Source organism: Podarcis filfolensis (genome assembly GCF_964270895.1).
Source record: "Podarcis filfolensis genome assembly, chromosome: 7".
In the NCBI taxonomy this organism is placed as follows: Eukaryota; Metazoa; Chordata; class Lepidosauria; order Squamata; family Lacertidae; genus Podarcis; species Podarcis filfolensis.
The window spans coordinates 63,710,046-63,737,893 of record NC_139603.1 but is presented as its reverse complement, the minus strand read 5'-3'; the positions used below and the strand labels follow the sequence as shown (position 1 = coordinate 63,737,893).

Below are 27,848 nucleotides of genomic sequence, written 5' to 3'. Positions count from 1 at the left end.
GACTTCCTCCAAAAAAACTCCAGTTATTAAGCAGGGATATAAGCAGTGCTATTTTTCTAGAAAAAGAAGTGCCAGAACTCTCCATGAACTCCTCCCTTGTTCTCTTATAATGGCAATGGCGCGTACCTGAGAGGTGCCAGAACTGAGTTCCAGTGGGTTTTGGCTGAACAGAGCCCCAGATATACAGAATCAGGCAGTCCCTGAGGGCTGCACCCAAGTTGTTAAAGGTCTTATAAATAAATACAAGAACCTTGAAATCACAGAATGCTGTTCATGGTCCTGCACTATTTTTCTCTAGGCCATCAAATAATGCTTGAGGAATTCATTTTTTGGTGAACTCCACTACAAACATAGAAGACTCACAGACTACTGTATTTTAATATTTTGTTGGAAGCCGCCCAGAGTAGCTGGGAAAGCCCAGCCAGATAGGCAGGGTATAAATAATAAATTCTTCTTCTTCTTCTTCCTCCTCCTCCTCCTCCTCCTGACTTAATGTGCCACTCAGAACACAGTTGTCCTTCAGAATATGCCCTTCTCTAAATTTTGTGATGTAGCTCTCTGCTCAAAAACATACTAAATGTACATAAAAATGTGTATTTGGGGATAAAATGTATCTAGAAATGCTAACTGTGAAGGAAAATATACTTAGAAATGCATGTTGTGAGGAAATACACCCAGAATACTTGTGAATTCACATGAATTTTGTTTTTAAGCCCCCCTGCTGATTAAGGCATAAACTGGGAGAGAATTAACAGATGGGGGAAAGACAAAGGGCAGCACCTTCTCTCCAACAGTGCCCCACCTAATTCTGCACAGGGGTTTCCCCCAATTATATGAGGCAGATGGGGGCATGTGGAGCATGTGGGGTGAGGGTGGGGAAGTCATTGGATACCACCCACAGACCATCCATTCCTTGGGCTATCTCCATTTTTTAAAACCCCCAATCCCAAAATCCTAAAACGAAAAAGATTCCTTGGTGGAACACCTTGTTCCTTTAAATGCTATAACTCCAGCAAAAAATAAAATAAAATTGATCCAAGTTTCAGCTACAGCATTATTATTTTCAAGGAAAAACTCCTTGAAGTCTTTTTGTGTGTGTGAAAAAACTTTGCATCTACATGGCACAGAAACAGAATTATCTTCAGTTCCACCATATTCTCAGAGGGAAACCTGTTAATTGATGGGAGCAGGGAAGAAATCATGTTCCAGGCATCACTCTCTGGAGGGCCTGAAATTCTCTGGCAGATGGATGAGGCAAGGGAATTTGCAGCACATGATGTGCTGAAAGCTCAAGCTGAATTTTCTTCACAGCTAGTTATGAGTTCATCTCTGTAGAGAAGATGGTTGGGGGAGGGGATTCAAATCGACTTCTGGTTGTTGTTTTTAAAAAAAGGAATTCACTTGACCAAATCTTTTTTCTTTTTTTTTTAAAAGGACTTCATACATACCATACATTTAAAGCACCTTCTGCCAGACTCCTGGGAACTGTAATATGTTAAGGGTGCTGAGACCTGTAGCTCTGTGGGGAGTAAACAACCTTTGCAAGGATTATTAAAGGGGGTGGACACATGCTTTTCAACATATGATGTGTACTCAGTCTCTGAGCCATTGGGTTGGATCCTGACTGTGGAGAGACCTACAAGTTTCTCCACAGGAGGAAAGGAGAAGTAAATTTGGCCAATTGCTTTAGCCTCCTTTGCTCCCACAAGAGTTGCTTCAGAGGGTCAGAGAACCCCCTACAACAGTATGGCTGCTGCAGGAAGAAGGTGGCAATCAGCTATATCAGGCATAGGCAAACTCGGCCCTCCAGATGTTATGGGACTACAACTCCCATCATCCCTAACAGGACCAGTGGGCAGGGATGATGGGAGCTGTAGTCCCAAAACATCTGGAGGGCCAAGTTTGCCTATGCCTGAGCTATATTCACGTCTCCTCCAGTAGATCAAGGTTCCTTCCATAAATGGTTCCAACACAGAGTTTTAGATCTGTGGTTTTATGGTTCTACCACACCTGGTGAGCTGCTTTGTAAACAGAATATAAACTCAGGAGCGCAGAAAAGAAATGGGTGGTTAAGGAACATTAAGCAGTTTAAAGCATTTCTAGCCCACATTTCTTCTGGTGTTTGCCAGGCACATTTCTCACCCCGGCAAGTGCTGACCAGATCTCAACCTGCGTAGCTCAGCAAAGTGGCTGCATCTTGTGTGGGGCTGGTCCAGTTATTAGGCAGAGTAAGGCAGTTGCCTCAGGCACCAGATGTTCGGAGGCAGATTGATTTATAGACCTGATCTTGGTGGGGTGCTTCTGTCAGTTTTAGTTTCTCTCACAATCCTATTTTTCTAAACTTAAATTCGGTTTCCCCTGAATTTGTTTTTAAAGTCCTTGTGAACATTCACCAGCATTTTAGAGCTAGTTTCTCCACATATATACATTTCTTTCCTATGCATATATGCAATTCTATGCCATTTCTTACGCTAGTGTACAAATTTTTGTACCAATTACTGAGTTGGAGGACTACACCACAGAATTCAGAGGAACGCGAATTTCAAAGGATGGCTGTGTTTTGGGTCTCACTTTGTTTCAGAAAGTACAAATCAGGGTCACCTTTAAATGCAAAGTAAATCAAATTTCTCCTCCATCCCTACTTTAGACCATGCCATATTAGCCTTTTTGGCCTGTTCCTCCCTCCCATCCATACAGCCCCACCAAAACACACACACACACACAAAAACCACACACAGAGAATAAAAATATGTACTTCTGGAAGTTCTTTTTAATTATTTTCCTACTGAAAAATAGTATTTTTAAAAATGTGAGCGAGGAAATAGGGTAAGGAAGGGCAAGTAAAGAGGATGCCAATTTTAATAGATATAATAGGCTATGTATGTTATCAGTGGGGGGGGGGGAATCCCTATTTAACTGAATTATAGGAATCTCAAACTGGCTTCCCTTTGACAGCTGTAGCACAGTTCTGAGATTAAGCCGAGTATGCATTCTGGCTTGCCATGTGCCTCTATAATCATAGCCACCATTCAGCAAGCCCCCCCCCCCCAAACCCTCGATCTCAAACTCAGACCTAATAACTGTTAACACCTTATTTTGGCACCTAAACCTGATGCACAGCATGGAGACAACATATGTGCCCAAGTGCTGACAGACTGATGCTGCATTCCCCCACCGCTGGCACCGAGGCAGACAGACAAGCCGGCTGCAGCAGTGGTGGTAGCAACAGCAGCTGACATTACTGGAGGGCAGGTTAATTAACATTTGGAAATTAAACAGTACAACATGACTTGCAAGCATGAAAATAGAGATTGCTCCGTCATTTACAGTTGAGAGAGAAAACTGAGAGAGAGAAAACTTCAAGAATTACAGGTAGTGATGCTCAGGGCCCTCTTACCCATAGGCACTAGGGGTGCAGGGCACTCGGGCGCCGGTCTCTCAGGGGCGCCAGGCCGAGAGTCCGGGGCCTGAGAGTTGAGTCCGGAGAAGAGCCCGTCCATTGGTCAGAGCGCCGCGGGCAGCTCTGTGCTGTGAGTTTGGGGGTGACCGAGCCAGCAAGACACTGAGGTGGTCGGCCAGCTCTGCCCTCCTGCGCACCTGGGACTGGGCAACCTGGGGGTGGGGGGGTGGGCGGATCTTTCTACCCCGGTGCCGCATATGCTTAAGACAGCCCTGATGATGCTACAACATATACAGGACAGGATAAATGTTAGAATAAACACCTACAAAAGGAAATGACATCAGAGCTATGGCATGATATAGTACTATTCAGAATCAGATATAAGGGCAAAGTTGTTCCTGGATTATCTAGTCGGCATAGATGTGTGATCTAGTGGTGGAACCATCATGACTGTGTATTCACCATTATTCTTTACTTATATATTTCCACCCCGCATTCAGACCCCAACATATCAAAAGGCAACTCACATAAAAGAATAGAATGCAAGCAAACTGTTCAAACCATCCTACCGAAACATTGAACTAACATCATTAAAACTGCTCAGCTATAATGAGACAATGCATGCCACAAAAAAAGCCAGCAAACAAGAGCACACAGATACTTCCTATTGGCAGTCATGCCATCCCATCAAAGGCTTTGCACAATAAAAAAATGTCTCTTGGAGCTTGAGACCTGTGACTGAAACTCCTGCCACTTTTTAACAATTGAAAAGGAGCTGTGGCGATGGTGAAATCTAACAGGACTTAGGAGATTTAACACCTGATGCCCCTGTGTCACTTTCCTGGTTAAAATCACCCTCCAAACTGCTATTCGCCCTACAAGGAGGACAATGCCTGTATCTGCAGGTTTCCCCCCCTTGTAGGGCAAATAGCTTTCAGGGTGCTCTTTCCTTGGGACCATGGCCTTGGGGGAAAGGGTAACTGTCCATCATCCAGCATCACAATCCTGATCAGATCTCTCCACACACTTTGGCTGCTTAACTTCATTAAACAGTGGTGATCTAATTTTGGATCCTCTGCTGTGAGGGTTGCCCTGTCAGCCTTCTAAAAAGCCACAAGGGAGGTACATAGCTCTGCTTCACACCAACATTGCTCATGGGAACATGGCATACACACTGGGGTAACTGCTTTTCTCCTCAGACAGTATAAAAATATAGGATGCTTCATGAATTTGTGTGCCATCTTTGCACCAGGACCAAGTTAATCTCCTCACTATCGTTCCAATTTTAGTATATGTGTCACCCAAGTAAGTGCCTTGCGGCTGAAACTATAACTACGCATTTTTGAACATCTCTTGCTCAAGTTATAGGGCTGATTGTAAATAACAACATATTGCCCTCAATGTACATGGAACTTTAAAGTGACATAAATTAGCAAAGGTGACAAAGTAGAAATTTGTATAAATGCACTTTGCCTTGGTAGGGGATTAGAGCTAGCTACTAATACTTAAAATCTAACCTAAAACAAAACACAGCTCTTTTGCTGGAATGATAATGCATTTGCTAGCTTTAGCAATTGAGATCCCTGCCTCAAAATGACAGCGCAATTTAAAGACGAACCATTTAGAAGATGGCATGGGCAAAGCAATTCGTTCAAAGCAATGTGATTAGGATGCATCCACAAGAATATACCCCTACAACAGGGTTGGCCCTCCAGATGTTTCTGGACTACAACTGACCACTGGCAATCTGGCCAGGGCTGATGGGAATTGGAGTCCAACAACATCTGGTGGGCCACAGTTTCCCTATCCCTGTCATATAAGTTTCACTGCTAACTTTCCAGGCCAGTTCATGATGTATATTTGAAAGACCTTAGAACTGAGCTGGAAAGGACAGAAGGCCAAGAATGAATTTAATACTTACATCTTCCTGAGTATCTTTATTAGGATGTTCAATTTCTCTACGAATTCTGGAGAACCAGAACGTAACTTCTGGCATTTTTTAATCAAATTTAAATAGATGGATATGTTGTGAGAACCTTTGCTAGGTACAGTGCCTTTGCCAAGCTCACATGAATGTAACCTAGGGACAAAAAGGAGAAACAGAATGTTAGATTTGGAGCAAACTCATCATGTAACTTCTAGGAAAATAGAGCATGATTTATTAGGTTAATAGGCTCACATGCTTATACCTTGGCATTTGTGAGGAACCAAGGGTTTGCCACAGAAATGTTACTAATCATTCAAAGCAAAATTGGGAGTTCCTCCTCAGGCAAAACTTCTGAGGGATTCTGAGGCAATCCAGAAGAGTTTAAGTAAGAGACACAAAACTTTTCCAGGCATTCTGCACATCACTCCATTATCACTGGGTTTTGCCCAAAGCAAAATCTGAAGCAAATGTTGTGTTTCTTTCTTATGCAAATCATCTGAAGAATTTTGAGGGAAGCCAAAATAATGTTGGCATGGTTAGCAACCTTTTTCCAGGGGCATTTCACACATTCCATCTCCCCACAGGCTGGTGGAACACCAATAGGAACTTGGCCTTTTGGAGAATGAACCATATCTCCGTGGTGGGGGGGGTGGGATTTCTGCCCTTTTGGAGATCTGCTGCTAGTCTGATTCCATCTGCACTATACATTTAAAGCAGTATCACACTACTTCAAGCTGTCGTGCCATCCCTCAGAGGATCCTGGGAACTGTCATTTGTTAAGGTTGCTAAGAGCTGTCAGGCGATCACCCATTCCCCTCACAATGCTACAAAACTCAGAGTAGTTTAATAGTCACTCCCTTTCTAGGGAACTCTGAGAATTATAGTTCTGTAAAGGGAACAGGGTTCCCATAACAACTCTCAGAACCCTTAGCAGATTATAGTTCCCAGAATTCAAGTGCCATGATATTGCTTTGAATGTAAAAGCAGATGGCGCCTCAGAGCAGACAACAGGGCTAGATGGACCAGCAATCTAACTCAATATAAGGCAGGCTTATAGGTTTATATCTCTAATAATTTTCTATAATTCATCTAACAGTAGTCCAATTTCTCTTCCTTTGGTCCAGCATAAACATTTACGTATTTCACAAAATTCAAGTGTAGGTTTCCTTCGTATCTGCTATGAAGGAAAATACTATTGCAGTAGACTTTTAAGTTAGCAGATTACTCTTGCTACTATTGCAGCACTGATAAATTTATCAGATGGATTTTTTTAAAAAGAAAGCATTTGAATACAATATCACATAGGCAATCAAATAGCAAATTCAAGTAAAAAGGACATGTTGGAACAGCATTAATTATAATTATACACCAGTTGAAAATGAGCTTCTCCTTTGCTTTGGTTTTTTAGTATGGATTAAAATGGCACCAGCCTATAAAATCACAGAACACAAGTCCCAGCTGGTGAGCCTTGAAGTTATCTACCTCACCTTTCCAGGTCTTGATGATGGGAAGAGTAAAGTAAAAAGGTAAAGGTACCCCTGCCCGTACGGGCCAGTCTTGACAGACTCTAGGGTTGTGCGCTCATCTCACTCTAGAGGCCGGGAGCTAGCGCTGTCCGCAGACACATCCGGGTCACGTGGCCAGCGTGACAAAGCTGCTCCGGCGAACCGGCACCAGAGCAGCACACGGAAACGCCGTTTACCTTCCCGCTATAAAGCGGTACCTATTTATGTACTTGCACTTAAGGGTGCTTTCGAAGGTGGGCAGGAGCTGGGACCGAACGACGGGAACTCACCCCGCCACGGGGATTCGAACCGCCGACCATGCAATCGGCAAGTCCTAGGCGCTGAGGTTTTACCCACAGCGCCACCCGCGTCCCTGATGGGAAGAGTAGCCCAGGTTTAATTAAACTTGCTGGAGGACCTTGGGCCAATCAGCAGCTCTCAGCCTAACCTACCTCACAGAGCTGATAAGGATAATAGTGAGAGGGAAAAGACATGTGTGCCAACTCAAAGGATATCTCAAGCATTGCGGTATTTACTGAGTCCTTGTGTGTGTCATAGGAAGTACTAAGAGGCACACTGGTGCCCATGTGCACCATATTGGCAACTGCTGTATGTAGGTCAACATAACCAAGGTTTCATTTGACTGAATCTGAAGAGGAGCACTAACTACAGAGGCAAACCTTTGGGGTCAGCACTGTATTTCCCTCCCCTTCCCATCATTCTGCTTTGATACAAACCATGCTGCTCAAACTGGTACCAAGCTAAACTCCTGCTTCCCAGGATGGGCAGAATACTACATTAGGGCACTGTTTCTTCACTGTAAAGTTCTGTAAAAGGGTAGCATTGGTGATGGGATAACATTTTGTTTATTAAGATGCCTCTTCTCAGATGGTCTGCTGCAGTTTGCCTTCAGTGCATGTTGTCTCATTTCTCTCCTCCCCCAAAAAATATATATAGAAAAACACAATTCCAGCAAAATAAAATTTAAAAAATCCACAGAACATTACTGCAACAGTGAATCAGGCAATAAATTCAATCTTGTATGCATCTGCCTTGTTCCCTTACAGCATATTGCTTTACAGTTAATGTGTATAATCTTATTAGCTGATTGCATTGATCCTCAGCTCACTTGTAAGCAAAATTACTCTGAGTGCATAGCGGTACTTAAAAGTAATTCAAAGTATCTATTAAAATAAGAATTTTGGTGCATCAGCAAGGAAGAAAGTCTAAGTTGCTAAAATATTTCGCCCATTTAAAGATTGGGCAATTTGCTGATCTGTAAAACTTACTTTTCTGTTAAAAAATAAGGAGAAGAAAATTTTAAGTGCCGTAATTTACTGAATGCTTTCCTGAAAGCAAAGAGATTGACTTTCTGTCCACTGTAACCTAGAAATCCTATCTCTGTAAACACTGGGCTAGATTAAACTTTAAATGATAAATTCCCAGGAAAGAAAGGTCATATTGTTGTGTAATCATCTTCTTCCAAAGCATTCTTGTTTGCTAAATAATATTGACCAATGTGAGTGGTGGCAAATATATAACCTTCCTTGATTTTCCCCCCAAGGACCTGAAAGTAAAAATGAAATTTACAATGGCATCACCAGATTTATCATACCTACCTCTTTTGGGAGGCATTTTACCACTATTAGAGCTGAATTGCAACTTAACCACTGTTGCACCTGAGCTCTTTCATTGCAGTTTGCTGTCCTCCTGGCATATTTCATCTTGTGTTATAAGATTGCCAACTGTAAAATTACCTAGACAAATAGAGCTTCTATAGCATAGGGCATATATAGATTGTCATGTGTGAGGAATGCACACACATAGGGATGGGTGCTCTCCCCCTGCAATTGCACGCAGCGGACACTTATTTTATTATTATTATTATTATTATTATTATTATTATTATTATTATTATTATTAATGACCTATCACAGCTGAGCTCTGAGTCTATAAGGAAGTGAAAGATAACTTCCTGAAATCAGCACCTAGTTTTGACAAAGTTCTTCTGCCAGATGAGCCAGACAATTGCCAAGTAAAAGAGAGTAGTCAGCAATCCTCATATTATCAAGGCTTAGTGATTAAATGGAAACTAGCAGTATGCAGCCAAAGCTAGAGTTCCACCTCTGCACACACCAAAATTATGTAAAATACATCTTCCACATCCTGCTTCCCATTCTTCCTCTTTCCTTCTGAATCTTTCTGGCTCATCGCAGCTTCCCATCCATTAACATCACAAAGGACATGTGTGAATGATCACTCCCCCAAGCCCGACCAGCTTTCCACTCTGCTTATAACATGGATTGCCACCAGTCAATGTAGAGCAGGCATCCCGAACCTTTGGCCCTCCAGATGTTTTGGACTACAATTCCCATCATCCCTGACCACTGGTCCTGTTAGCTAGGGATCATGGGAGTTGTAGGCCAAAACATCTGGAGGGTCGCAGGTTGGGGGTGCCTGATGTAGAGAATATAAGCAGGATAGAGATAAGTATGGGAGAAGGACATGGGAGGCAGATTTCCTTAATGATGTAGCTACACAGGGTAGACCATGGCAGAGTGGCAGAGCACAATTTCTGCAAGCAAAGGGGCCAAACTTTACTCCCTGGCATATTCAGTTAGATCTATCATGAAGTTAGATCAGAGATAGCCAAATGTGTTAATCCCTAAATGTTATGGTTCCCTTTAGCTCCAACCAGCATGCCAAATGGTCAGGGATGGTGGAAGATTTAGCCCAACAGCAACTGGAGGGGCACAGGTTCCCCATCCTTGCTGTAGGCAGTCACTGGATGCATAGGATAAGCTGTTGGTGGGTTGAATGGGGCAAAAGAAAGAGGAGCCCAAAAGTGATGAGAAGAAATGGGAAGAAAGCAGTGTCTCAATGAGCAGATTAGCTCTCGGCAATCCTGGAAATGCTTCACTATGATGTGCAGTTGTATAATTCATGTCTAATGCTTCAATATCACACAACTATTTAATGAAATGTAATAACATGAATTAACTCCCCAAAGCAAAGAAGCCCAAAACTTGAGCAATTTCAGCTCTCAATTTCTGGTCCACATTTTCTGTATCCTTCATTCCCAGCTTCAGCATCTCCAACACCACACCACACTGCAAGAAGTCTCATAGGAACTCTTCTGGGTTCTCCTGAGATTGCGCAGTTGCCTCACTTGAGAAGGAATGTCTAAATTCTCATCTCATTTTCACTTCAGGCCAGGTACAGCAATAGCGTCAATAATTACATGATTTAAACATGTTTGGGTCCCCTCAAAATTCCTCAGGTGGTTTGTTTTTCCTCAGAAGTTTTCCCCAACCTTACATGGAATGTTGCTTTACAATAAATTTAGAAGCACAGGAATCTGCTTTATACTGAGTCAGACCATTGGCCTATTTGGCTCTGTACTGCTGACATCTACTAGAAATGGCTCTCCAGGGTTTCAGGCAGGCAGCACTCCCAGCAGTACCTAGAGATGCCTGGGATTGAATCTGGGACCTGCTGCTTGTGGAGCAGATGTTCTGCATTGGGCAATGCCCCTTCCCCCCCAAATCCCCCATAGAAAGTTAGCTGGAAAAGGTGACACTCTCTAAACCCCGTAAAAGCTTCTAGAAGTGGCATGAACATCTACTCCTTCTGAATTGAATATTGTCTTCAGCTTTTTGTTTTCTCCTACACTCAGTTGCACTGCAGGAGAATCTAAAAGCCAGCAATATGGAAGATTTCATTAATTTGAACAACAAAAAGTACATATGGCTATAGAACAACCACTATCCATGGATTGAATTTTAGCCAGCGCTGAAGAAAAACATTTGCCACCATTATCCTTTTCAGAAAATTGCAGCGCACTTGGACTATGAACAGGGTGCATGCAACCAATCACTTTCTGAAAGGCAGGACAAATGCATTTTGAAGCAACAAACAGATGTTTCTGCTCAAGCAGAAAATGAATTTACCACTAGCTACTAATCTTTGTGTTCCACAGCTAGTCTGTGGCATGTGGTGGCGATGACTGACCTCATATCCTCATCGGCTTACCTAGTCTTCACTTTTTTTCACATGATATACAGAATTGTTTAAAATATGAATTACCCTTTTGTTCTTTTTTCAGGAATCCCTGGCAATATGGCCTTTTCTTTAATGAATATTTTGGGATAAGTTTCCAAGAACTTTCGATGAGCATCTTCAGTGGTATAAGGATTATCCCTAAGGAGAAATAGGGAAACAGTGATTATTTTGTTCAGTAGTAAAGTTCTAGGCAATGCTGTTACTTGTCCCAGGCTTGTACTTCAGCTAGTATAAGGTTCAGCTGACATGATCCAACATCCTGCTTACTACCTGAAGATGGTGTAAGGTTGTGCTGGTCATTGAGTCAACCACCATCCACACAATGACAAGCAAATACAGCAGTACCTAAAAATCACAATCATATGCTTGCCTACTCAGAAGTAAGCCACACTGAGTGTTAGTTTCTGTTCTTATCACTGTGCAGCTGCTTGGAGTCACAGGATTGTGTTTACATTCCAGAGACAGTCCAGGCTATTGGAGTCTCATGGGAAAGGAGACGGGATGTGACGTTAGTGGTTTCCTGTTTCCTTTGTTCCTTTGTTCAGTTGCTCTCTGCTTTCATAGAGAGAGGATGTCTTGTCTGTTCTGCATAGTTTAGAAATAAAACTCTTTTACAATTTAGCTCAAATGGTCTCATCCTTCCCTGTGCTGGGAGCTCTGCTGATTGAAGAATGTGCTTGGAGCCTAATCAAAGGCTCGAGGTCATTAATTGTTTGTCGGAGGTGATTTCAAAGGCTCAGTCGAACGGAGTTCCGACACTGAGTTCCGTGGGCTTCATGAGAGTGTCTGAGCCACTGTCATGGTTTGCTGCTTTGACTAAAAATGCTGCCTAAACTTTAGGGGGCAGCAGGTGGGAAATGGCAGGACTAGCTAGTGAAGGCAAGTAGTACAAGGAGATTTCCACTCCCCATGCTTGCCACCTGAAGCAATTGCCTCCATTTGCCTCATGAAAGGGCCAGCCATCTATCTGAAGCTTTATATAATAGTGTAATAATGACTAGTACTTTCAGATGTCATGCTACAATCTCTTTTGGACCCGTGTGCTAGGGACTGTACATTTGTTTTCAGTTGTCTGCTTGTTTTGCTCTTATGATTCCTGCAACCAAATGTATAGGTGCATATGTTCCAAGTTCTAAAGGGTTCTTGGCTTGTTTTTCTTTGATATGGCAAGTTCTCAACAAACTGTTCTTAAAATGGATGGAGGGGGTTGAATTACAGCATGCTGTTCTGAATGTAGATTCCATTTTTTCACTCCAGTGTATCGGTCTTCAAGCAAATTACATTGCACTATGTTTAGCATGTGTTCAGCTTCCTTGAGAATGAGTGTGGCTTCTATGAAAAGTAAAATTGCCTTGAACATGCACACCAGCTTTCATTCCGATGTCACAATCTTCAAAGGGACACATCACACTGCATTGTGTTTTCCACCTTTTTCGTCAGCCTTGAAAATGGATGTGTAAGATGAGCTGAGGTCCATGCTTAAAATAAAGAATGTTGTTTTGAGCATAAACAGCGAGTCTCATTCAGCTGTCTTGATGTGGCAGTCTTCAGTCTCTCACATTGCACTTTCAATTTTTCCTCTGCCCCACTTTGAAAATGGGCATGAGTCTCAACCTGGTGTTGAGTGTGAAAGAAATCTGACATTTGAATTTGTAAGAAAGCGTGGTGCCCTGAATGCATCGCCACATTTCATTCCAATATCTTGTATTTTAATGGAGTTATTAAACTATTCTGTTGTGCATACTGCTTATTGGTTTGCAATCCAATTACAACAGCATCACAACAGGCTAGTTAAATGAAAGGCCTTGCTTCGCTCAACCAAGAATAACTAAGATTAGATACAGCCTAAAAACTATCAACATAAAACCAGGGCCATACCCCTGTCAAATTAGATACATCTTAAAGATCACAAATATAAAACAATTTATACCAAGCAATACCACTGTCAAAATAAAAACAATGAAGCATTTAAACGAGAAGCTGTATTAAATAAAAGAAAAAACAGTGTGAAGGAAGCATATTAGATAAAAGAATTATGACTAGTCATTTCCCCAATCTAGTGGTCCTAAATTTAACAACAGCTGGGGCAATGTTCAGAGCCTTTTCGGTTAGCTCAGAAATTAGTAGAGCAAAACTTTATGAGTGTGTGAATTCATTTAGTAACACTTGGAGGGCTCTGCCCCCCTGCTTCTCCATTCGTCAACCTGCTCAACGTTGAGACCCCATACAAACATATTCTCCTGCAAATCACTCCTCCACTTTGGAACAAGTGATTAGTCAGTTTGAGTTCTTTTTCATAATCATAAACTGAGGGGGTTAAAGTAGATTACACCGATCGGTACACCGATTAACCTTTCCCAATGCTTCGTGTGGGTAGAGTGCAATCCTATGTTAGCAATTTTGACTAATTTTGCCTCTGCCCTTCCAGCAACTGGAATGCCACACACACACAGAGAACATTCCCATGATAAAGTGCCCCTCAGTCTCAATAATATTCCCCATCCTTGGTCTAATTTATATATATGATCTGGATTTGGTGTTACATGTCTCTTACCATACAAAACAGAAAGAGAATGTTGTTATATTTCAGAAACATGCCAGACGTGAGAAATTGAAGCAAGAGTTCTGGTTTTACATTTTTCGTTCATTTTGTTTTGTTTGTACAGTTTCTCAGATTAATAAAAGTTGGCAATATCTTCCATCGCCTTTAAATGTTTTAGCTTTCTCGTAGGGCCTGAGAAAAATGTAAATCTCTGCCTTCCATATTAGAAAAGGCAGCAGGTGCAGTCTGATATGCGTCTAACTAATGTCACCATCATCTAAATATACCCCAAGTGAATTTTCCTCTTTAATTATGTTCTATCTTGAAGAAAATTGCCCTTAATTATGCAGAAATGCAGTTCTGAAATGTCCTGAATTCAAAGGTTATGCCATCAATAAATTATTCAGGCTTACATCCTTCAGCCCATCTACCTCACTGTGATTTTTAAGTCAGTTTTTAAATTCAAACTCTATAGACAGACATTTGCACAACAGGTAATTCCTTGTAGCTCTGTTGAGGCAATGATTTATCAAAGGGTCATGTCAACTCAGAAATCAAGTTTGTTACTAACATGATTACAGAGGGGACGTGTTTGTGAAAGCATCTCATCATAGTTACAGCTGACTTTCTAGCAGGTCAGGCAACCATTTTGGAGGGGGCCCCAAGCAGTTGACTGATTATACCAAAGAACTCTCTTGAGTTATTATCTTCCAAGTAAATGTATATTCCAGATAACACTAGAACAAATGGATCACTGGAAGATGGAGTTACATGAAATAGGAACTGATCTAGAACTAGGGATCACATCAAGGGAAATGAAGTGTCAGCCTGGCTCCTACCATTGAAATCTACACCACAGAAATGGTTTACTACTCTTCGTCACCATTGTCCAAGAAAAGTGCATCCTATATATTCCAGGAAATATGGTACAATTTTCATAAGGCATTAGGATATCTACTTATTATAGTATTATATTACAGTGGCACCTTGAAAGTTGAATGGAATCTGTTCTGGAAGTTCGTTCAACTTCCAAAATGTTTGGAAACCAAGACACAGCTTCCGATTGGCTGCAGGAAGCTCCTGCAACCAATTGGAAGTTGCAGAAGCCACAACGGACATTCGGGTTCCAAAGAACATTCAGAAACCGGAACACTAACTTCCGGGTTTGCAGCATTCAGGAGCCAAAACGTTCGACTCACAAGGCGTTCAGGATCCAAGGTGCGACTGTACTTTTTGACCAGGTTCAGTATTTGGTAGGTTTCTCATGTGGACTATTTACACCACCATTTAGCAAAGGAGATCTGCACACAGGGGGTGGGAAGTGTATGTGTGTGCAGCTGATGCAGAGTCAAATCTAGAGACACGTGTACCTCTATGTTTCAATGCCCATTGAACTTACTGTATCCATGTTCTTAATAAGCATCCCCTTCCTGGGCCTGAAGGCACTGCGTGCAACTCAAGTTAGGTTGTTTGAATAGATATGCTGTAGGTCAGTGCTCCTCAACCTGCTGCCCTCCAGATGTTTTGGACTACAACTCCAATCAACCCCATCCAGCATGGCTACTGTTGGGGATTACGGGAGTTGTAATCCAAAAATGCACTAAATTGGGGAAAGCTTTATTTAAAAAAAAAACCCCAAAAGCAGTGTTTACTGATTAGCAGGGTTTCTTCTCGTGAAGAAAAAGAAGCCTGAACCATGTATCCACCCAGAGGTGCCAACTTGAATAAAATATGGGGGCGGTGGCAAATAAGCCCCACCCTGCATAATTGACCCAAAGAAATTGCACACACCGCATTTGAATGGCAATGCCCATCAACTTTGGTGGGTGGCCCCTCAAATATTTCATGGGGGGGCAGCGAAAAGACCTTGATTCCTATGTATCCACCAAAGAGATTTTGCCTGTTATATTCAACAGCCAATCAGTGCAGCAGAAAGTTTCTATTAATCTACACAGGTGTAGGAACCTTCTCTGTAAATAATCAAAACTAGTCCCATTTCCATAGAAGCTTGAACAGAATGGATGCATTTGTTACCCCAAGTCCCTTGCCATTGATTAACAACAACAACAACAACAACAACAATACTTAAATTTATTTATACCCCGCCCTTCCCGGTTCAGAAAACCGGGCTCAGGGTGGCTAACAACAAATTTAAAACACTTAATTGTAGAAGCAGCATAAAATACAGTATAAAAACATGAATAACATGAATAAAATTCAAAGTTCAGAAATCAATTTGGGGGGAAATCCATCTAATAAGCATTAGATGGTCACCAGGGCTAGCTAGCTTAATTAGTCCTACTTGGGCCAGCGAGGAGGCCAGGGGAGAATTAGCTGTGTGTATGTATTTGCATCTACAGCATTTCAGGAAGACCTATCTCCTTGGGCTTCAGAAATTTCGAGCAAACTGTCAAGCTTTGTGCTTGCAGCCTGAGGGGAAAGCTGTGTCAGAACAAAGCAACAGACTACATCCTTTTTAAAGAGATCCAGTGCACTAATCTTCTTCAGACTTGTCTTGATTGATCGATCTGAAAATGTTCAGGCTTTCTCATTCCTAGCCACATTCCTCGATGATCCATGCAGGCTACTCATCACAAAGTGCTTAAAATCTCCAGTTTCTATTTGAGTGGTTGCTTTTAGCAAACAATGTAGCTTACTGGGTTTGTGCCTCCCTTCAAGACATTGCAATCGAATTGTGCCACATTGAGACCTTTGATAAGCAGCCTCAAACACTCAACACCAGCCTTCATGTTGATGCTGCTGCTTGTTAAACCAATGGCCAGAAAACAGACTAAGACCAAACTAGAGAAGACATTGAGAGTTCTTTAATTTTTTTTAACAAACAGCAGCCATAGAGAACTCCAAACTGGACTGAGATCACAGCAGTGGAGGAAGGTGCCATTTCCCCAGTGAATATTGTCTTTGAATGTTCCATTCTAGCCATTTTGTAAATTTAAAATGGATGCATGCTGTGTATGTAACAGAGCCACAATTCCCAGAGTCCTCTGGGAAGAGGGATGGATTGTTAAATCACTGGGGTGGGTATTGTAACTCTGTGAGGGGCTACAATTCTTAACACCCTTAATAACTGACATTTCCCAGGATTCTTTAAGAGGAGCCATAACTGTTTAAAATGGTATGAAACTACTTTGACTGTGTTGTGCAGATGAGGCCTAAGACCTCATAGACAGGGGCGAAGGAAGGTGTCGTGACACCCAGGGCGGGCATCGCTACGTAGGGCACATGTGCGGCGGTTTGCTGCCGGCACCACTCCAGCGCTGTATGGATGGTGCCAGGATCCCTCCGTTGCCGCTACAGCCGTGAACAGAGGATCCTGACACCGTCCGTATGGTGCTGGAGCAGTGCCAGCAGCAAACTGCTATGTACAGCACATGTGTGTGATGCCGCGCATGTGCTGTACTTAGCGGTTTGCCCCCGGCGCCGGGATCCTCTGCTCGCAGCTTCAGCTGCAAACGGAGGATCCTCCACATGTGGCTGCAGCAGCACGATGGCTGCTCGTGCTGCCGCAAACCCCTGCGGGGTGACTTCTTGTCACCCCCAAAGACATGGAATCTGGGGCGCACTGCGTCCCAGTCCCCCCGTTGCGACGCCACAGAGAAGACCCTAGCATCTGACTGGCCACAGTACATAGCTTCAAGATTGTGTTCAGTATGATTGGGGGGGGGATAAGAGAAGAAAATCACCCAAGTAAAAAGAAGAAGCTATATTAATTCATGTATATCTGAATGTAGTTATAAATACACAATTATCTCTCTCCCACCCCTTTTTTACAGTTCTGTTTTTATACAGGCCTTCCATATCAAACGATATTTTTGCTTTCATAATAAGAGCTTCAGTTAACATCCTCCTCAAAACTCACTGGATAACTTACCATCTCTGAAGACCCTTGATGCTCAATAACGCGTCCAACTGGTCATAGTTCACTTTCTTAAGACCTACGACATTGTTACAAATATTTATTTTGAAAAATGTATACATAGCTTAACATTTAAAACATACAGAACAATGTACAAAAGATGAAAACACAGGAGGCATGATAGCATGCTTGAGCAGACCTAGGGCAGCAGGGCAGTATAGGGTAGCATTAATTGCTTGGTCCTCCAACAGACAGGAATGGCCAATGAGTTCAAGAAGAACAGACAAGGAGTTCCTTCTACTGTCCCCCAGCATCTATGACCTGAGGCAGTCACCTCACTTTGCCTAATGGTAGGGCCAGCCCTGAGTCTAGCATCTGGCTAACAGACTGTTCCCTATACTGGATTAAAAATTGTAGCCAAATCCATTTGACTTTGCCCTGTCCCATTCTCCACCATAGTCTTTCCTTTTGCAATACAGCAATAACATTACTGACCTATTTTGCAGATCTTGCTAGAGATGTGAAATGCCTTCAGCACTCTAAATCTCCATATAAATACTAAATCTTATTGTTTGAACTTTAGTGTTTCCTAATGATGTGGTAAATATCATCTCATTGCATCAGCATGTGAAATGCTGGCCAGTGAAATTCACAATATTATGCACACATGTAGATGCGGACGTGTAATCTGGGAGCTCTGTACTTCTGCGCTGTGAATGTTTTCAGTGTTGACAAAATGTGCCATTTGCAAACAGAGGCTTTAGCACACAGATGAACAAAAAAGTCTTTTGGAACAATACAGCCTGTCCTTCAGTATTACACTCAATTTGCAAAGAACCATTTGGAATCCTCCGCACTGTGAACAGAGCAACATTATCCTGTGCTAAGGGACTTGAGGACTAACGACAGAATGCTTCTGAGACCAGAACTGGGAGGAGAGGGAAATGTAAAAATGTTCAAAGAAAAGTTTTGGAAAGCCTGGAAGAATAAATGGGCACAGATGCTTAATTGCCTCAGGTGCTCTGGGCATGCAGCATGCATCTAATGAAGCAAGGCAAGCGTAGCCTTTGAATTTTTGCAACATGTTTGGCAGCCCCAAATCATTGCTGAAAATAACTGGATCACTATAAATGACACAGAATAATTGCCAGAGATGTGTGTCATTCAAGGTGTACCCAATTGGAAACAAGCATTTTCATCGGGTGAAAGAAGTACAAAAGAAGCATAACCATACCTTTAAGAGTCCTTGTTCAATAGCATCTGCAATTTCAGAGTTACTGATTTTTCTACTGACGTTGAAACCAACGTTTCCTGTTCACATTCAGAATTCCTTGCCAGGCACGAATTAAATTCATTTTAATTCCAGTAAATTAGTTTTATTTCCTAATCCTTCTTAGCAGCTCCATGTGACAGATGGAAGGCTATCAGCATCTGAGCTGAGATATTTTTTTTTTTAATGTTTTCATAGAGCTTTCTGAATAAAAGTGAATTTGATAATTGTTCAGTTCATGCTTGACAAAGAAAAAATGTGGTTCTTCTCTGAGCCTACTGGGTCTACTTAAGAATATAAAAAGAAGAGCAGTTCTCCTGATGTTTGCCAACAGGCACAATTAAGGCTCAATCCTGAGTGGTCCAGAGAGCATATAAAAATATATGAGTCCCTTTGCACACTGTGACTTTCTCTCTCTCCAAAATTAGGTATACATTTTAAATTTACAAAAATGGGAAAAATGGAAATGGAACTCAGAGAAGGAGCGTGGAGAAGTTAGGGGTGAAATCTAAGAAAAAAGGCATCAAGAACCAGTAGACAGCTTGGATACAACACAAGAAATGAGGCAGAAAGGTAACAAGATTCTCAGAAACCAGACAGTGACAGACATTGCCACTCAAATGGACAAAGCAATTTCAGAGATCAAAGTAAGAATAGATAAAGTGGAAGCTAAGATGGACCAAATCCAAGAGAAAGTAGAAAACAATGATGAAAAGATAAAGCAACATAATGTGAAAATTGAGCAATGGGATCTGAGAATGATCGATATCCAAAATCAGGAGCACAGGGTTAATGTCCACCTGCGTGGCTTTGTTGAAGCATCAGGTGAGAACCCCAAAACTCTTTGTGAGAATATGATGAGGTGTCTGGAAGAGATAGTTCCTGAAGCTCAATGGGAAGAAGTGGCCATAGAACAGATTCACAGTCACCTACAGAAGAAGGGGCTTGCACCTAGAAATATAAGTCATGAGATTTGCTAGTTAATATAAGGGAGGGAAATTATGAGAGCAACAAGACAGATCGCCGACCAGCAGATGTACAAATCAGTACCAATTCAAGTGTTCGATGACTTATGCCTAGAAACTATAAGGTGGAGAAGGAGCGTGAAACCCTGTACTGCAGCATTGAAAAATGCCAGAATTACTTATAGCTGGGGCCACCCAGTAACTCTGAATTTTCAACGGGCAAGAAAATGGTACAAAATAACATCTTTGGAGCAAGGGATGAACCTACTGTGGAAAATGAAGCTGGAACCACAAAAAGACGAGAAGCAAGAAGAGGAACCAGGTGTGGCGGGAGACAAAAAAATGACCATCGAGGACTGAAAGTAAAGGTTGAGTGAAATTATATCAGAGTGAAGAAAAGAAACCCCCCCCCCAAAAAAAAACCAAATAGGTCCTAAGCAGATGGATATTTCCAAACAAAAGTATATTCTTGGCTCAGAGTAACTTCCAAAGAGTCAATGGGAAATGCAGAAACTTTAGCAACACTAGTTTCTTCCAGCAAGTCTTCTGAATGTGGGTCTCAGGCAGATAGAATGGGAAGAGAGCTTATAGGAAATACATAAGTATGTAAGTCAAATACCAAAAATAGGTTTGGGCTGGCAGCTTTTGCATCTCACTTCCAAAGTGGTCTTTCTGCTCAGGCCTACCTCTTAACACAGTACTGTCCAAACTGCTGATTAGCAATGGCTACCTGACATGAACTTTCAGATATATTTGCAGCTGATTTGCCGATTTCCACTAGAGGTGTGATATACAATATTTATACAGTTGAAGGTTATGTACTTTCAAAAACCTTTGATAAAATCCCTCACTAAACACACCTAAGAAAACTGAGAAGCCACAGCATAAATGGTGAGGTCTGCTTATATACAGGTTAACAAGTTTTGAAACAGAAAGCAGAACATGGAATTTAGCAGACCACTTTCACAATGGATAAAAGTAAAGAGAAAAAGAAGAAGTGGGGAGGTCCCTAAAGATCTGTACTGGGAGTAGTTTAATTAATGTTGGGCAGTGAAGATTACTGATGACACCAAGATGGGGGGGAAATGCTCCCACTGGCTTTAATACTTTGAACTACAACTTCACTATTGGCATATGTTCAGTTTGTTATCTTATCCATTATAACCTCTGGCCACCTGCTTTGGAGATGCTGCTGTCCGATCAATTGTTCCTTACTGCATGCACAAGCCTTTCATTATTATTTCCTAGGAGTAGTGCCTGGCAATTGTCATTGCCAACTTTTATCTTATTTTATAATTATGTGTCCAGCTTTCATGTTTACTGAGATCACTGAATTTTCAACCTGTTCCCTAGAGTATTGTGTATCTTGACTCCACAGACGTGATGTGTTCTACCCTCTCCCATGTAAGGGCAAGATCATAGGGTCATCTCTACATAATATGTCCCAATTTGTGCCCTTGGGCACAAATACATAGATGATATAATATGACGTGGCTCATTAAATTTATAAGGTTCCTGGGCTCAGAGATATATATAAGGCGAGTTCATGATGGCTGGGAGTTTGTTAAGAAGGAGATAGTAAAAGCACAACTTCAGGCAATACCAATGAGACGGAAACATGGAAGGTGCCTAAAGAAGCCAGGGTGGCTATCTAAGGAACTTTTAACTGAGTTAAGATTAAAAAAGGATGTGTACAAAAAATGGAAAAGGGGGGGAACCACCAAAGAGGAATTCAAACAAATAGCCAGCACATGTAGACACAAAGTCAGAAAAGCTAAAGCACAGAATGAACTCAGGCTTGCTAGAGAGGTTAAAAGCAACAAAAAAGGCTTTTATGGGTATGTCCGTAGCAAAAGGAAGAACAAAGAAACAGTGGGGTCACTCAGAGGAGAAGATGGTGAAATGCAAACAGGGGACACAGAAAGGGCTGAACTCCTCAATGCCTTCTTTGCCTCAGTTACAGATAGGTAGCCGTGTTGGTCTGCCATAGTCAAAACAAAAAAAAATTTTTTCCTTCCAGTAGCACCTTAAAGACCAACTAAGTTAGTTCTTGGTATGAGCTTTCGTGTGCATGCACACTTCTTCAGATACACTGAAACAGAAGTTGCCAGATCCTTCTATATAGTGAGAAGGTGGGGAGGGGTATTACTCAGAAGGGTGGTGGGAATGGGTGGTTGGCAGATAGCTGAGATGAGCCTGTTGACGACTCTTAAATGCAAGAAATACATTTTTTGGACACTACTATAAAAATACAGGATGGACGCATAGACACCACCTTATACCGTAAACCAACTGACCGACAAACATATCTACATGCCTCTAGCTACCATCCCAAACATACCAAACAGTCCATTGTATATAGCCAGGCACTACGTTACAGCCGTATCTGTTCCAATTCTACAGACAGAGACTCTCACCTAAGAGATCTACAGCAAACCTTTTTAGAACTAAAATACCCAGCAGATGAAGTTAGACAACAGATCAACAGAGCCAGACAGATACCCAGAGAGAACTTGCTGCAAGACAGACCCAAAAAAGAAAATAACAGAACACCTCTAGTCATCACATACAGCTCCCAAGTCAAAACAGTACAACGCATCATCAGAGATCTACAACCTCTCCTGGACAATGACAGTTCTCTTTCTCAAGCTCTGGGAGGAAGACCTTTCATTGCCTACAGACAGCCACCCAATCTTAAACAACTCCTAACCCACAATAATACTACAACCAGACGTAACACGGACACTGGCACCAGAGCCTGCAATAAACCCAGATGCCAACTTTGCTGCCACATACACCCGGACAACACCATTACTGGCCCCAACAACATCACACATACCATCTCGGGACTATTTAATTGCTCATCGTCTAACATTGTATATGCCATCAAATGCCAACAGTGTCCCTCAGCTCTCTATATTGGACAAACAGGCCAAACCTTACGCCAAAGAATAAATGGACATAAATCGGACATCAAGAATCACAAGACAGAGAAACCAGTAGGAGAACACTTCAATCTCCCAGGACATTCTATACAAGATCTCAAAGTAGCTGTATTACTACAAAGGAATTTCAGAAATAGACTGGAAAGAGAAGCTGCTGAATTGCAACTCATTACCAAACTTAAAACCATGGAGAGACCTGGTCTGAACAAAGACATTGGATTCTTATCTCATTATACATGACAAAGCCATTTTTCACCTTCTCACCCCTTGCTTTTTCCTGTAAGACCTATTGCAGTCGTTAAGAGTCGTCAACAGGCTCATCTCAGCTATCTGCCAACCACCCATTCCCACCACCCTTCTGAGTAATACCCCTCCCCACCTTCTCACTATATAAAAGGATCTGGCAACTTCTGTTTCAGTGTATCTGAAGAAGTGTGCATGCACACGAAAGCTCATACCAAGAACTAACTTAGTTGGTCTTTAAGGTGCTACTGGAAGGAAAAAAAATTTTTTTGTTTCTTTGCCTCAGTCTTCTCCGATAAAGAAAACAATGCCCGACCTGAAGAATTTGGAGCAAATGATTCAGCAGAGGAAACACAGCCCAGAATAACTAAGGAGATAGTACAAGAATACTTGGCTAGTATAGATGTATTCAAGTCTCCAGGGCCAGATGAACTGAGTATTAAAAGAACTGGCAGATGTGATCTCAGAACCACTGGCAGTCATCTTTGAGAATTCCTGGAGAACAGGCGAAGTCCTGGCAGACTGGAGGAGGGCAAATGTTGTCCCTATTTTCAAAAAGGGGAAAAGAGAGGACCCAAATAATTATCGCCCAGTCAGTCTGACATCAATACCAGGGAAGATTCTGGAGCAGATCATTAAGCAAACAGTCTGTGAGCACCTAGAAAGGAATGCTGTGATCACCAATAGTCAGCATGGATTTCTGAAAAATAAGTCATGTCAGACTAACCTGATCTCGTTTTTTGACAGAATTACAAGCCTGGTAGATGAAGGGAATGCAGTGGATGTAGCCTACCTTGATTTCAGCAAGGCATTTGACAAGGTGCCCCATGATATTCTTGTAAAGAAGCTGGTAAAATGCGGTCTTGACTATGCTACCACTCAGTGGATTTGTAACTGGCTGACTGACCGAACCCAAAGGGTGCTCATCAATGGTTCCTCTTCATCCTGGAGAAGAGTGACTAGTGGGGTGCCACAGGGTTCTGTCTTGGGCCCGGTCTTATTCAACATCTTTATCAACAACTTGGATGATGGACTCAAGGGCATCCTGATCAAATTTGCAGATGACACCAAACTGGGAGGGGTGGCTAACACCCCAGAGGACAGGATCACACTTCAAAACGACCTTGACAGATTAGAGAACTGGGCCAAAACAAACAAGATGAATTTTAACAGGGAGAAATGTAAAGTATTGCACTTGGGCAAAAAAAATGAGAGGCACAAATACAAGATGGGTGACACCTGGCTTGAGAGCAGTACATGTGAAAAGGATCTAGGAGTCTTGGTTGACCACAAACTTGACATGAGCCAACAGTGTGATGCGGCAGCTAAAAAAGCCAATGCAATTCTGGGCTGCATCAATAGGAGTATAGCATCTAGATCAAGGGAAGTAATAGTGCCACTGTATTCTGCTCTGGTCAGACCTCACCTGGAGTACTGTGTCCAGTTCTGGGCACCACAGTTCAAGAAGGACACTGACAAACTGGAACGTGTCCAGAGGAGGGCAACCAAAATGGTCAAAGGCCTGGAAACGATGCCTTATGAGGAACGGCTAAGGGAGCTGGGCATGTTTAGCCTGGAGAAGAGGAGGTTAAGGGGTGATATGATAGCCATGTTCAAATATATAAAAGGATGTCATATAGAGGAGGGAGAAAGGTTGTTTTCTGCTGCTCCAGAGAAGCGGACACGGAGCAATGGATCCAAACTACAAGAAAGAAGATTCCACCTAAACATTAGGAAGAACTTCCTGACAGTAAGAGCTGTTCGACAGTGGAATTTGCTGCCAAGGAGTGTGGTGGAATCTCCTTCTTTAGAAGTCTTTAAGCAGAGGTTTGACAACCATATGTCAGGAGTGCTCTGATGGTGTTTCCTGCTTGGCAGGGGGTTGGACTCGATGGCCCTTGTGGTCTATTCCAACTCTATGATTCTATGATTCTATGATTCTAAGGCGTCACACACATTGATGGCATAGAATGTATAAATAAGCAAGGAAATGATCTAGTAATATAGCCATAGAAATTTATTAGCAAGTCTCTTTAACTGGCAGCATGAATCATAATGCTGTAGAAATCCCTGACGGATCACTATGGTTGAATCCATGTGTGGGCTGGGTCACCCAATACACCCATCACATAACTGCAGGCAAATATGGCTCAGAGACCATATTGTAGTCTTTGACATTGCATGATACAACCTGATGGGAATGCTCCCAGATGGAGGATTAGGTTGTTCAGAAATCACAAACAAGTTACTGACCACAGTTTTTATTTTAACTTTTCAGATTTTCCATAGAAAGTGTAAATCCAGATTAAATTGGGGTAGGGTGGGGATATGGGCTGGCATTTCTATGACAATAATATTGTGTGGGCACTACAAAAAGTCTGCATGTGATAAATAAATAAATAAATAAATTATAACCCGTCCATCTGGCTGGGTTTCCCCAGCCACTCTGGGCAGCTCCCAACAAAATATTAAACAGAATAAAACTTCAAACATTAAAAACCTTCCCTAAACAGGGCTGCCTTCAGATGTCTTCTAAAAGTCAGGTAGTTGTTTATTTTCTTGACATCTGGTGGGAGGGCGTTCCACAGGGCAGGTGCCACTACCGAGAAGGCCCTCTGCATGGTTCCCTGTAACCTCACTTCTCGCAGTGAGGGAACCACCAGAAGGCCCTCGGAGCTCGACCTCAGTGTCTGGATTGAATGATGGGGGTGGAGACTCTCCTTCAGGTATACTGGGCCGAGACCGTGCCCAAGTGCTGTAGAAGCAGCACTGATCCCACAGTGCACACACACCTGGGAGCACCCAAAATCTTCTCAATTATTGCTTAACAATTGCAAACCCATGTAGAGCACTTTCTTTTAGTCTACGTTTCTTTGTAGACTATGACTTTGTTTCACTCTGAGTCTTTCACACAGGGATAGGTCAAAATTATGACTAAACCCCTGGAATATTATGCCAACCAAATTCTCCTGCTACCATAGAAAGGAAAAGAAGCTGGTATTTAGTCTTCATATCAATCCATACTGTTTGCTAAAAATCACTCTTTCATTCTGTTTCAGACTAGCAGAACTTGTAACCACCAAGGTTCTCAATAAATCTCCAGTTTTTGACCTGAAAACAGGATTTTTAAGCCTGCCAAGTGCTAGTAGTGGTCGGAATTCATTTTGATGGGCCACAAGTTTTGTAAGTCTAGTCTAGTTTACAGAACAATTATTTTAGTCTTTGCTCTCATACATATCCTGTGGTCAAGATCACACAACCACATATGGAATTTTCAGACTATCTGATGCCATTGTATCTGCTGCATCTGTTACAAGAATCCACATGTAATAATAGTCTGTGGTAGCTGGAAGAATTCCACACACTTAACAATTTAAATCTGGTTCTTACTTTGTTTCAAATTATATCTCCATTTAAATGGACAGATCCTTTAAAAAAAATGAAAAGTATGTATTTAAAAATATAACTATCTCTGACATTTATCTACATCTGGATAAAACTCAAGTTTAAGTAACAAAAGAATTGTTGAAGATTTACATGCTTACCTGTTAGCATTCCTTTTGGTTCTGTGGAAATAGAGACCTACATTATCATTGTTTTATCTGAAGGAGTCCTAATAGAATCCTAGTTCAAATTCTAAGAAGGTTGGGATATTTTCTGATGAAGTCATAAAGATAAAAGGCCAACATGGCAATTTGGAATATTGAAGACAATTGTTGGTCCCATTGCTGGCGAATTGCCAGTGAAGAAATCATCTATTCCCATATCCATCTTCTTTGGAGATCTGTTCAGTCTCCAAGTTTGCTAATACACATCTAAGAGTCCCGTTGCATCTTAAAGGGTGACACATTGGTTGTGACAAATGCTTTTCTGGACCAGAGTCCACTTTATAAGATATATGAAATGATCACCCAGGTGGTCTGTTTATTTACTTATTCTGACCATTTTAATACTGCTTAATTACAATGTCTGTTAAGTAATATACAGCCACATTAATAAATGCAAGAGATAATCTAAGTGGTTATGCAATTGGTCATGTAAATGTACCATTAATACAAAAGAGGAGAGGATTTTGTTGCTAACTATATCTGTTGGTGACACAGTACTCTACAGAGCACAATTGGATACAGAATCCAATAAAATGAACAAAACCCATCTGAACCAATCCCATCTATCAATGACTGATGATTAATAGGGATAAGCAGTAGAAGACTATAAATTAATGCCCAAAGGGGTTCAGTTATTTTCGCAGGTGAACTAGAAATGCCCATGGTTTCTTGAGTCCAAATTATTGATTGATTGCTGAATTTATATACTGCCATATACCCACAGGTCTCAGGGCGGTACATAGGATAAAATCAGAATATAAAACCATAATCAAATAACAACAACCCAAATTTCACCATTTCTCTTCTGCTTATGAATTCAAGGACTTCACGTTGGAATCTCCGTCTGAATTTTTTGTTGATATTGGGTATACTAATACATGAATGTACTGGAAAACTAAACTGCTCCCCCACTGGAAGGTTAGCCTCCTGTATACAGACTGATCACAGTGAAATGTGTAAATAGAAGGCAGCCTGCATTCCTGAGTTCAAGGTCTGGGTCTAACGGTTGGCTATCTTCCACAGATGGAACAATTATGGCCCTTGGAATGTATGGGCTTTTCTAATACTGCCTCCAAAGGATCAGTTTCCAAGTCACTAGTAAAGGATGGAGGCAAGGTATTCCTGACCCCAATTCCAATCCTGTCTCAGGTTCCTGAACTCAGACCAAGGGATAGAGGTGGGGGATTTGATTTAGTTGAGATTCCTGTATTGCCGGGGGTTGGACTAGATGACCCTCAGGGTCTCTTCCAACTCTACAGTTCTATGATTCTATGATAGCATTTGAACATCCTTCACCTTCTGTTTGAAGAGGTGCACCTCAGCAACAGTTAATGTGGAGTTGCTCATTATATAGGTAAAGGTAAAGGTACCTCTGCCCGTACGGGCCAGTCTTGCCAGACTCTAGGGTTGTGCGCTCATCTCACTCTAGAGGCTGGGAGCCAGCGCTGTCCGCAGACACTTCTGGGTCACATGGCCAGCGTGACAAGCTGCATCTGGCAAGCCA

At 41.9% G+C, this 27,848-nt stretch overlaps 1 protein-coding gene across 2 annotated transcripts in view; it reads right to left on the bottom strand.

Annotated features, from left to right (window-relative positions):
- The window catches only part of CNBD1 (cyclic nucleotide binding domain containing 1), a 128,601-nt gene extending 102,227 nt beyond the window's left edge, over positions 1–26,374 (bottom strand). For both annotated transcript variants that reach the window (XR_014550405.1, XM_083623374.1), the window contains exons 1-4: positions 26,282–26,374; positions 17,329–17,392; positions 10,919–11,032; positions 5,322–5,480 (exon numbers count right to left, since the gene is read on the bottom strand). Coding sequence is in view for 1 of the 2 variants with exons in the window: in XM_083623374.1 (XP_083479500.1) it covers positions 5,322–5,480; positions 10,919–11,032; positions 17,329–17,392; positions 26,282–26,291 (347 nt within the window). In the remaining variant the exon portion in view is untranslated. The remainder of the gene's footprint in view (positions 1–5,321; positions 5,481–10,918; positions 11,033–17,328; positions 17,393–26,281) is intronic.
- Between the last annotated feature and the right edge of the window lie 1,474 nt (positions 26,375–27,848).